The following is a 12,152-nucleotide window of genomic DNA, read 5'->3' as shown; positions in this document are numbered from 1 at the left end:
ACGACAAGGACACGGTCTTGTACACTCTACTTCTCCATCGTAACTGAATTTTCCATTCCCTTTCAACGCTGCTAGGGTACCACCGACACCCGCAGTCGCAATTGCTGACTGTAAAAGGGCGTCCTTTCTTACTCACCATGTATGAGCAAAGCATGTACATGGCTTGTATTCTTATTTCAGTTATCCGTTTCGGCGAAATTAGGCCATCTATCTAGCCATGCATCAAGCGGTCCACGTCGCAAAAATGAGTGAGTGAGTGAGAGAGAGAAAACAGAGAGAGAGAGAGAGTGAGAGAGAGAGAGAGAGAGAGGCATGCCAGCTCACGCTACCACTAAGAAATGCCATGCTCTTCAAGTCTTAGGTCCTTAGGTCTGAATCTGGCCCACTTTTCCCAAAACTAAACATCACAATGAAAAATAGGTGAGCTAATAGGCTGTTCTTTGTTCATCCGATGCCAAAATAAGGTTACTGTCTTCCTGCGGCGACACAATGCAGCCATTTTGTATCTCTCATTCCGATAACAGTAGCTTGGAAACTAAGCGAGATACTTACAATGTGAAGCAATGCACTTACTGAGCAGACTGTGACGAATACAGCGCTGCCAACAGTATAGCGCTATGACGCATCACAAAAGACACTTTTTTTACAGGCTCCGTGTGTTGTTCTCGGTACGAATTTTGACCTTTTGCTTATCTTCTTTTCAGATATACGCCATAATCGAGGCAGAAATGATGCTGAAGCTTCTGCCACCAGAGAAGGCCCACGGAAAGGCCGGCTTCTACCTGACCATTTTGTACTGCGCTTGTGTGTGCGTTAAGACGAGGCCGGACGAGCCGAGACGTACTATCACCAGCACCGAAACCGCGAAGACGGCCAACAACAACAGTTGCGATGCAGCCGCCGTGTCACTCTTCAACGACACCACTTGCGACGAGGCGGCGGAGGTCGGCGACGGCCGTGGGAGTGACGTCACGCCCTGCGACGAAATCAACTCAGCTGTTCGGCCCCCCAGCGACGACGGTATGCAGGAACCCGAGCCAGATGCAGACAGCCTGGAGCGAGCCAGCGAGGGCTACTGTTCCGATCGCGATCGCGACCGCGCCCGCTCTCCCGAGCCGGTCCAGCTTGCAGAGGGCGACAACGCTGACCACGACTCTTGTTTTGGAGACGACTGTCTGCTATTCCAGTCGAAAACTTCGCTCTGCTCGTGGTCGTCGAACGTGGATCTGGACGCTGTGTCTGCCACCAACGATTCCGGGACGTGGAGTCTCTACAGGAGTTTCTCGAACCTCAGCACTGACTTCTCCGACGAATCTCTGTACGAGTCTGACATCGTAAACAAGAAAACAGCTCAGCTGGACAGCGCCGGCACGCTCTTCAGCGCCGTTCCGGTATTACTGACTGCACCTTTGATGGTTTAAGCACGGTATACTTGCAAAATATAGATTCCAAGGTGTGTAACGACATTGAAGACGTAATTTAAGTTATACTGCAATACTTTTAATTTTATGATAGAATCGTGTGGTGCTCTCAATTGTGAACCAATTTGGCTGTATGTTTAAGCTTCGTGCTTGCATTTCAGTAACTATCTTGTGCAAAGTATTTTATGTATTTTTGGACAAATCCAATTACCCCATTTGCGTCACTGTAAAAGTCTCCCGGACAAGGGCGGTTTTTCCTAAAAGTTTAATTTCGGGTTTTTAGAAGACACTTAAAACTATTAGCAGCAACATAACGTCCACAGTAGCTCGTAAAAGAAACCATGACTACATCTTTGAAAAGCTGTGATAATTTCCACTCAGGGGTAGATTAATGTTTCTACAACATATTCAGTCTAACGACTTTATACTCTAATTTAAGAATGTCTTTCGATGTAAGATAATTCCAGAGTAATTGAAGAGGAAGTACAAAAATAAATGTGCAGCATATTTATTCGATTAGTGTTAGTGTACTAGTTGTAGAATATTCGAAAATTTATGACAAATTCCAGCTGGTGATGCCAACAAAATCAACAGGATAAGACTATCGTGAAGTAGGTGCTGGTCACTTTTTTCACGCCGTTGTCCATGTAGTCGCCTTGGGATAATATAAAATGACAGGAAATAAGAATCATCATTTTGGGGTCCTCGATGTTACGTTCTTTCAACAATATCATAAGAAGTAGAAGGGAATTATTCATAAAGCTTACCCTTAATCAGTTTGATTTTGCTGAGAAAAGAGTAGCATTTCACAGGTGACTTGTCAGTGGGACAAGATTCTTTTTTCGTTCAATACAGAAGTATTTTGGACTTACCTGCCTTGTGCTGCAGTTTATAGACATGTTAATAAGACGTTCATAGCGCTCTATGGTACTGTACTTGTTGTATGTTCGTACGGTGTAATTGATTTTTTGCTGTTGTTAAACGAACAAATTTATTGTTCTGTGACTTCAGAGGCTACAAGAAGTAAGCCGTTTGATATGCCTGGCCATATGAAACTTGAAACTTCTCTTGCTTGGCAATGAAAATTCACTATCCTATGTCGCAGAGGCGTGAAAAAGGTCACTTGTACTGAATATCAGTTCAAGAAAGTAACAGCTCCTATTTCTTTTCTGCAGACAACGTGTCTTCCCCTAAATCACTGTTGAACTTCATCCAGTGAGTTCATAAATTTCTGATCTCAAATCTACAACTAGATTTTAATTTTTAATTATTTTAAAAATAATGAGTACTAGTAACATGAGGACAACGCAACTTCGGCACTAATAACGGTATACAAGAGTTGTACGTGAAGATAAATTTAACAGGTACAAATCTTAAACGTAAAAACGTTTACTATTGTAGTATTTTGCTCAATGATTGTTGCGTAGCCCTCATATATATTTCAAAGACAATAGCAGTTGTTTGTTGATTAGACGTAGGTTACATGTTAGCCTAATGATAGTCAAAATATGTAAAGATACTCATTTAGCAGTATGTTTTCTGTTTTGTGTTGACACTAACAGTGTTCTGAATCCACTCAGTACCGCAGTGATTCTTTTTGTGTGCATTAACTTATTGTTGTGGTGCTACAAAGCTAATTTATTGATATTTATGGATGACTACCTTCTGTGAAGAAGTCTACACTTTATTTTCTATTACATTTTCTTTTGTACTGTAAAGTTTCGATAACTCTGTAGTTGATACAAAATAAAGCAGCTGCAAGATATTCCATTTTTTTAAATGGTCTTAGATATTTCTGTCATTTCCTGTTACATGGATCCTAAGCTGGCTCGAATAGAAGTGTACGCAGCTACCCAAACTTCCTCATAACCCACGAAATTCCTATCCACTAGTCCCTCAAACTGTGTTAATGCATGAAATATACTCAGTGTATTCATTGATTTGAGTTATCTCAGTTTTTATTTGTCGGAACAGACACGTTACTTCACAATCATATAAAAAGTAGTTGTCCTTACATACCGATGGCTGTATTTCAGAAACGTCTACCTCAAAATCAGAAGGAGTAGCTCAGAAAAACTGCAATTATTTGTGTTGGGAGTATGTTATTTCCAGCAAAAGTAAATCTCAGAAATTTAGTTCTGAGGTAAAGATAAGGTAAGACCCTGGAAATAGAGGACGAAGGAGACAATAAAAAATGGTGAGACTGGAGTTCACCTCGTAATACAGTAAAAAACAGAACATACGAATAAAGTGCATTTAATAGCCAGAGGATTTTTTTCATTTTCTTTCTGTTTCTCTGTTCCATTATCATAATATTAATTTTGATACATTGAATAAATCTTTACTAGCGTGTTCTCATTCTCATCCGGTTACGCAATCCGTAGCGTAATTTTGGAATTTTTGGTTCGTTTGTCGGATAAAAAGCAAGTTTAAATTGTGTGCCCCTTAAAACAATACAGACTATATATTAAATTTCCATGTTTAACCGCAGCTGTTATACGTGAATGCACTTCCATACTTTGCCACCTGGTACTTTATTAATACCCAAACGAAGCTACGTGAAAAACAATTTTGTTCAATTGACACATACAGAATGAACGAGAAATCCGACAACAGAATTTCAGAGGTTGTCCACGGCTATTTTCTGTGTATTTTGGTGCAGAGAATCTGTCACCTCCGGTGGCTCTTTTCAGACTTATTACAGAGATGTATTACCTTCCTCTTCCACATTTATCTCTATATCTATATTGCACTGAAAGTATCTACACAACAAAACTACACGAGTTTTCCACTCTACGGAGCGCCGCTGCGCATTACACTTGTAGTCAGCAACCACATTAACGTACACAATCGACGACAGTGGTTTGGACGGTGTCGTCCTATTCCATGAATGGCTTGATCACCAAAAGAAACTCTTATCGACCACTACTTCTGGGCTATGCCAAGAGCCTAGTTTATGAGAATCTGGGCGACAGATGGACCTGGTAGTCTGGAGTTTCGCCGCATCAGAAGTACTAGGCTAAGCCCCTGGAACCACTGAGCGAGTCAGACGCTCTATGACGCGTCGCTTTAGACTGTGGCGTGATCAGGGTGATAATCATTTTCAACAATACTTTTAAGAGAACAGCTGTGCATTGGCTACGCACTGCACTATATAGTGACACAGATTGAACACAGTTATGAAAATGTAAGGAATTCATGCAATAAAAAACGTCGCCAGTTTGTTGTGTGTGTGTGTGTGTGTGTGTGTGTGTGTGTGAGAGAGAGAGAGAGAGAGAGAGAGAGAGAGAGAGAGAGAGAGAGTCTGTCTGCGCAATGAAGAAGGCACAGTACCATTAAGTAGACAGAAGATTTATTTTTTGGGGCTTTCCGATTGCAGTAAAAAGACAAAAGGACCGCAGCGAAAGAGAGGCAGGACAATACACACGAAAGCATAACATAATATGCCAATGTAAATATCTGCACTTGATAATGATTATAAAATCTCGAAACGCGTAGTGCTACACAGGAAAGAAAGGCAAAACTGGGAAAAACTGGTGCAGTGTTCTATTATTTTAATCATGAATGACACAATTGCAGGGTTCTAAAATCGTCGATAGCCATGAATGAAAAAAGATTATATGTTCCGTCTAAAATTATTTACATTGCTTTGCTTTTTGTGTTGTATGTTTTGGTGATACCGTAATTTGCTATCTTTTCACTGCTGCGAAGGTAATTAACTGGGTTAACAAACCGAGTATATCATAGTTACATTATAGCTTCGTAATGAGCCACTGCTGTTCCCTTCCACCAAAATTCTGAAGAAACTATTCATCAGCAGCCTCGGAAATTTTGTAAGTCGAGTTCAGATTCGCCGTGTATAGATTGATTCCTACGAAATACTGGTGAAGCTATCGACAAACACAAGAATTTTCCCATTTGTTTTCACCTGGACACAATTACAAAAACGTAGGACACTGCAGAGACAATCAGAAGGAACTGGTGGTGCAGGCTCGGGACACGGGGACGCCACGACGCGCTACTTGCTGGCCCTGACGGGGTGGTAGGGGTGCTGCAGCGACGACAGGTCCGGCGGGCTCTTGCTGAACGTCCGCAGCTCCAGCATGGCGGGCTCCGCGATCGCCCAGAGGCGTGGCGCCGCCTGCTTGAAGTCCGCGTACCAGCGCAGGACGCGCGGCCACGCCGACAGCTCCAGCTCCACCGCCTCCAGGCACATGGTCGCAGCCGCCAGCGACAGGTCCGCCAGGGTCACGTGCTCTGTCCAGACAGACATCAAACGTGTGAGCAACACGACACCGAACCCATAATGAAATCGCTACCCGACTCTGTTCATGAAAGACTCTCGCGAAACTAGCGCGACTGGCGGATGTGCACGGTACTGTTGGTTGCCGCTGCCGTTCGACAGTATACGTTTCATTGCGGCGCAGTAGTGCGAGTGAAGCTGTGTTTTTTCAAACTGCCTTATTCAACTCAGGAGAGCATAGCTGTAGTTGAGGTTTATATTATCCCTCAAACTTTCGAACAAAAGAAGAAAAAAAGGAAACATATCAAATAATTACAGAAAAATTTCTGATTGCTGGTACCCCAGCGAAGAGTAAAATGCACGATTTAATTTTAAAAAAAGGTTCTATTTCAAATGCAAAACGAAATAGGCAACCTTCCATAAGGATTCCAAAACCCATGGCCGGTATTGAAGGGAGAATTACTCTCAGTCAAAAGAAGTCACTACGCTAGTTATCCCAACAATCTGGCGTTAAATATACAGAATTTCGTAAAGTTCATCAGTTAAAACTTATCTGGCCGCGGTGGCAGTGCGGTTCTAGGCGATTCAGTCCGGAACCGCGCGACTTATACGGTCGCAGGTTCGAACAAAAAAGAAAAAAAGGAAACATATCAAATAATTACAGAAAAATTTCTGATTGCTGGTACCCTAGCGAAGAGTAAAATGCACGATTTAATTTTTAAAAAAGTTCTATTTCAAATGCAAAACGAAATAGGCAACCTTGGTTGTCCTTAGGTTCGTTATGTTTAAGTAGTTCTAGGTTCTAGGGGACTGATGACCTCAGATGTTAAGTCCCATAGTGTTCAGAGCCATTTGAACCAATTTTTGATTTAAAACTTCAACCATAGTATGTTGCACATTTGCGCCAAGTGAAGGACACAGGAGACTCAAAACGAACTGCTTATTGCAACTGGCTTGTCGAAAAGATTTATCTGGCCACAGAACACCAGGTATCTGCTCACAAGGAATCCTCACGAGATAGATTACGCTCCACTTCACGACGAGAAAATTGTTGTTTGGTGTGTCTTTACAGGTAATCATGTGCAATAAAATGGTTCAAATGGCTCTGAGCACTATGGGACTTAACTTCTAAGGTCATCAGCCCCCTAGAACTTAGAACTACTAAAACCTAACTAACCCAAGGACATCATACACATCCATGCCCGAGGTAGGATTCGAACCTGCGAACGTAGCGATGGCACGGTTCCAGACTGTAGCGCCTAGAACCGCTAGGCCATCCCGGCCGGCGGTAATCCTGTAGTGGAACGAATATATATATTTTTTTCAGTGGACTCTCTGGTATGCCGGCCGTGGTGGTCTAGCGATTAAGGTGCTCAGTCCGGAACCGCGCGACTGCTACGGTCGCAGGTTCGAGTCCTGCCTCGGGCATGGATGTGTGTGATGTCCTTAGGATAGTTAGGTATAAGTAGTTCTAAGTTCTAGGGGACTGATGACCATAGATGTTAAGTCCCATAGTGCTCAGAGCCATTTGAACCATTTTTTTTAACTCTCTGGTGCAGAAGTTTACCTGACAATTTTCGAGACATAATTATGCGAAATTAAATAATAATAAAAAAGGATACACACACTTCCAACAAGAGGGAGCAACCTGTCACACATCAGACGTTTCACTTCATCGCTTTCAAGAATCTTTCATAAAAGAACGTGTGGTCAGCAGTGGACAATGGCCTCCATGTTCCCTAGCGTTCGCTATTTGCGATACTTTGCTTTGGTGCTACGTGAAGGCGAGAGTTTATGCATTTAATGCTCACAATATCGATGAGCTGTAGCGTAAAATTCAACGAGAAATCAACGCAGCTGACTGTAGCGTTTAGCGCCAGATGAATCTAAATATGTTGAACCGAGCACAAAAGTGCATTGACTCCCAGAGTGATCCTTCACAAAACCCAAAGAAATTCTGGTATTTTTTGAAGGCTGTTAGTGGCACCAAAGTTAGTGTCCAGCCACTTACGAATAGACAGGAACTGAAACTGAGGGCAGTAAAGCACAAGCAGAAATACTTAACTCAATTTTCAAATATTCCTTCACAATGGAAGGCCCAGGAGTATTGCCCAGTTTGATTCTCGCAAAATGAAACAGATATTAGTATCAGTGGCACTGATCATTAAAAGTCAACAAAACTCCACAGTGGAATCGCTATCACATTCTATACCAATTTGTGGCTGAGTTGGCCTCTCTGTAAACTGTGATCTATTGTAGATTCCTAGGACAAGAATCTCTGCCCAGTAGAGGGCAAACAAAAAAAGAAGAAGAAGAAAATGAGCTTATGGCATTTTTGGCCGGGTGGTCCCATTCGGGGACGTTCGGGGCCGAGTGTAAGTCTTATTTCAGTAGACGCCACAATGGGCGGCTTGCGTGCCGGTGATGAGGATGAAGACAACACAACACCAGTCCCACGATCGGGGAAAATATCCATCCAGGCTGGGAATCGAACCCGGGCCCTCTGCACGGAAGGCAAGCACGTTTCCCAGTACTTTTTTTTTTCGACGCGTTTGGTCTGGGCGGACGTAACAAGACATCCGTTCAAGTTGATCGTTGATTCCTTTACTCAGTTTTTTTATCACAGAGGGCGAGCAACCGTCTGACAGAACACGCTGAGCCACGTGGGATTAGCCGAGCTGTCTATGGGCGCTGCAGTCGTGGACTGTGTGGCTGGTCCCGGCGGAGGCTCGAGTCCTCCCTTGGGTATGGGTGTGTGTGTTTGTCCTTAGGATAATTTAGGTTAAGTAGTGTGTAAGCTTAGGGACTGATGACCTTAGCAGTTAAGACACTTAAGCTTTCACACACACACATACACAGAACACGCTGAGATACCGTGCAAGCGGCTAAGCAGGCGGACAGTAGTTGGCTAAAAGCACAGGTCACACAAGGCAGCAGAAGTGTCCACAAAATTACCTTGCTGTAGAATCCCAAAGCATATTTTGAGGATCTAGGTACCTTTAATAGAAGGACCTCCATGCCAGCCAGCATACAGTCCGAAAACGTTGATCGTGTGAAACCCAAATCACATTTTCCTCACGTGAGATCTGGCAGGCTGCTGGTCAAGGCAGGCCGTGAGATGCAGTATAACGTCACTCTGTAAATCGTTTGACTCAGTACGATACATACGCTTACCGATTACCTATTACCGAAAAGGCAATTGTTTGGGGTATCAACCGAAATTTGTGAGTGAATTGAAGATTTCTTAGTGGGTCCCTTGCTACTCATGTTGTATATTAATGGTCTTGCGGGCAATATTGATAGCAACCTCAGACTCCTTGCAGATGATACAGTTATCTGCAGTCAGACTGATAAGATTTCAAATTAGTGCACAGACTGGCAACTTGCCTTAAAAAAAATGTTGAACTGTGCACTTCACAAAACGAAAAATCGTAGTGTTCTACGACTACAGTATCAATGAGTCGCAGTTGGAATCGGTAGACTCCTAGAAATACCAGAATGTAGCACTTTGTAGAAATATCAAATGAAACAATCACATAGGCTCACTCGTGGGCAAAGCAGGTTTATTGGTAGAATACCAGGGAAATGCAGTCAGTCTACAAAAGTTATTTCATACAGATCCCGCGTGCTTCGAATCCCAAAATACTGCTCAAGTGTGTGGGAACATTACCAAATACGACTCATACGGGATATTGAATGGATACCGAGAAGGGCAGCGCGAATGGTCACGAGTTTGTTGTACCCGCGGTAGAGCGTCACAGAGATGTTGAAAGAAGTAAACTGGCACACCTCTGAAGATATTTTACGTCCATCCCGAGAAAGCCTACTTATAAAGTTTCAAGAAACGCCATGAAATGAACGGAATGGGAAAAGTAATAATACGAGGTCGCCCAAAAAATATTGCCCCACATTGTTTTTAGAAAGCTATTAATATACATAGACAAACGTCCTTGTTGGTGGTACACTTTTAATGTCTGTTCTATGCACAGGTGGAGTTTCTAACCGTTCTGGCAGATGGTAGTGCCGCAGTACTGCGCCAAAATGCGTCTACATACGACTCACGTTACAAGCAAGCTGCTTTTACGAGGGTCGGTCAAAAAGTAATGCCTCCCATTTTTTTCTACTTAAAAAAATTAAGTTAAGTGAAAAATTTGAATTTGGCGCCATTCCTCAAACCTTCTTCTGCAATCCACTGCAGTAGTAACTTTCTGTGTCAACAGGTGGCAGCACAGCAGAAGTTTGTAATATGGCCGACATCGATGTTCGTTAGAGACAGCGTTGTGTGATTGAATTCTTGAATGCAGAAGGTGAAACGCCCATACGCATTCATGAAAGACTGAAGAAGGTGTATGGTGTTGTGACAGTGGATGTCAGCACTGTTAGACGATGGGTTCGTCGTTGTAAGGAAGCTGAAGGGCAAACACCGTTGACTGACGAAAAGCGGAGCGGCAGGCCGGTGAGTGCAGTGACTCCACACAACATTCAGCAAGTTGATGACATCATTCGTGGTGACCGTCGGGTGACTGCAGATGAAGTGTGTCGCATTATTTCTCTTAGTAAAGGCAGTGTGATCACGATTATTAAACAATTGGGGTACTCAAAAGTTTGTGCACGGTGGGTTCCAAGAATGTTAACCGATCAGAATAAAGAGGCAAGGAAAACAATAGCCTCCCAACACTTGCAGCGCTTCCGTTTGGAGGGAGATGAGTTTCTGAAAAAAATTGTGACCGGGGGCGAAACATGGGTGCATTTTTTTGAACCCGAATCAAAGAGGCAGTCAATGGAGTGGCGTCACACAAGCTCGCCGAGGAAGAAAAAATTCAAAACTGTGCGATCGGCAGGGAAAGTTATGACAACAGTTTTCTGGGATACAGAGGGTGTGATTCTGGTTGATTTTTTGGAGCAGGGATGCACAATAAATTCTGTTCAATATGTCACAACCCTCAAAAAACTTAAAGCACGTCTTCAGCGAGTTCGCCCAACAAAATCAATGACAGATGTTCTTCTTTTGCATGACAATGCAAGACCACACACCAGTCGTCACACCTCTGACGAGATTGTCAAAATTGGATGGGAAGTTTTGCCTCATCCCCCATACAGCCCTGACCTGGCACCATCAGACTTCCATCTGTTCGGGCCACTAAAAGAAGCTCATTGTGGGATTCATTTTGAAGATGAGGAGGCCGTCAAAACATCCGTGCGTCAATGGCTTAGGAAGCAGAGCTGTGATTTTTACCGTGCTGGGATACATGCCCTTGTTCAAAGATGGACCAAAACTGTAGAGATGGGCGGAGATTACATTGAAAAATGACAAAATGATCCTCAATGTTGTGGTTTTCAACATATGTAATTGCATTTAAATTTCCTGACAATTAAACGTAGAAAAAAAATAGGAGGCATTACTTTTTGACTGACCCTCGTACTTAATTCTTGTGTGCGGAAAAAGAAACCGTGATGAAAATCAACAATCGTTTGTGTGCAGTGTATAGCGATGCTGCAGTTGATAGGAGTACAGCTGAGTGATGGGTAAAGAAAATTAGAGCCTCGGGAAATGCAGAAACAGAGCTCTATGATGCGCGACGCTCTGGACCTCCTGTTACAGCTACTGCTCCAGACATGCTGAATCGTGCAGATGTCATTATTCATGCCGACCGGCGCATCACAACTCGACAATTGGCTCTACAGTTGTCGGTCAGCATTGGAAGTGCGTCTGCAATGATTAGAGAGGTGCTCACGATCTGTTCCACGAATGCGCACAGAAAGGGCATTTCAGCTGAATTCTTGGAGCGTTTTGAGACTGACGGGGAAGCCTTTCTGTCACGGATCGTTACGGAGGACAACCTGGGTCCACCACTTTGCGCCGGAAACAAAAAGGCAATCCATGGAATTACATCATCCTCTTTCACCACAAAAGAAGAAATTCAAGACAACCCTCTCTGCAGGAAAAGTCATGGTGACAGACTTCTGGGATTCTAGCGGCGTCATTCCCGTGAATGTGATGCCAAGAGGGTCAACAATGAATTCAGAAGCATACGCGAAGACTCTGAATAAACCCAAGAACCATTTCCGACGTGTTCGATCGGACAAGAATCCAGCAGAAATCTTGCTTCAAGATGATAATGCACGCCCACACACATGTCTGCGAACCCGGGAACGCATCGCCAAACTGGGTTGGGTATAATCGCCTCATTCACCCTACAGTCCAGACCTGGCACCATCGGACATCCATCTCTTTGGGCCGTTTAAAGATTCTCTACGGGGAACACACATTGAAGATGACGAGAGTGTCAGTCATGCAGTGATTAGGCCTACGGGAGAAGAGCTTTTACCAGCAGAGAATAAATTATCTTCCACAAAGTTGGCGTACGGACAGCGAACGTCACGAAATTCTGACTTAACAATAAATATGTTCTGAAAAAAATGTGGGGCATTAGTTATTGAACGACCGTCGTAACCGGTAGAATAGGACATATCCTCTGCCGTTTCCT

At 43.4% G+C, this 12,152-nt stretch overlaps 2 protein-coding genes across 4 annotated transcripts in view; one reads left to right on the top strand and one right to left on the bottom strand.

The window, feature by feature from the left end:
• LOC126320451 (uncharacterized) overlaps positions 1-3,201 on the top strand; it is a 30,408-nt gene extending 27,207 nt beyond the window's left edge. For both annotated transcript variants that reach the window (XM_049993956.1, XM_049993948.1), the window contains one exon: positions 705-3,201. In XM_049993956.1, the coding sequence (XP_049849913.1) occupies positions 705-1,421 (717 nt within the window). In that variant the 3' untranslated portion in view covers positions 1,422-3,201. The remainder of the gene's footprint in view (positions 1-704) is intronic.
• Positions 3,202-3,661: 460 nt separating this feature from the next.
• Positions 3,662-12,152, bottom strand: part of LOC126320466 (glutathione S-transferase 1) — a 61,759-nt gene continuing 53,268 nt past the window's right edge. For both annotated transcript variants that reach the window (XM_049993967.1, XM_049993975.1), the window contains exon 6: positions 3,662-5,678. In XM_049993967.1, the coding sequence (XP_049849924.1) occupies positions 5,440-5,678 (239 nt within the window). In that variant the 3' untranslated portion in view covers positions 3,662-5,439. The remainder of the gene's footprint in view (positions 5,679-12,152) is intronic.

The sequence above is a fragment of the Schistocerca gregaria genome, chromosome 2 (genome assembly GCF_023897955.1).
Source record: "Schistocerca gregaria isolate iqSchGreg1 chromosome 2, iqSchGreg1.2, whole genome shotgun sequence".
Classification (NCBI taxonomy): Eukaryota; Metazoa; Arthropoda; class Insecta; order Orthoptera; family Acrididae; genus Schistocerca; species Schistocerca gregaria.
Note: the sequence above shows the minus strand (reverse complement) of the source record. Positions and strands in the feature narration are given on the sequence as shown.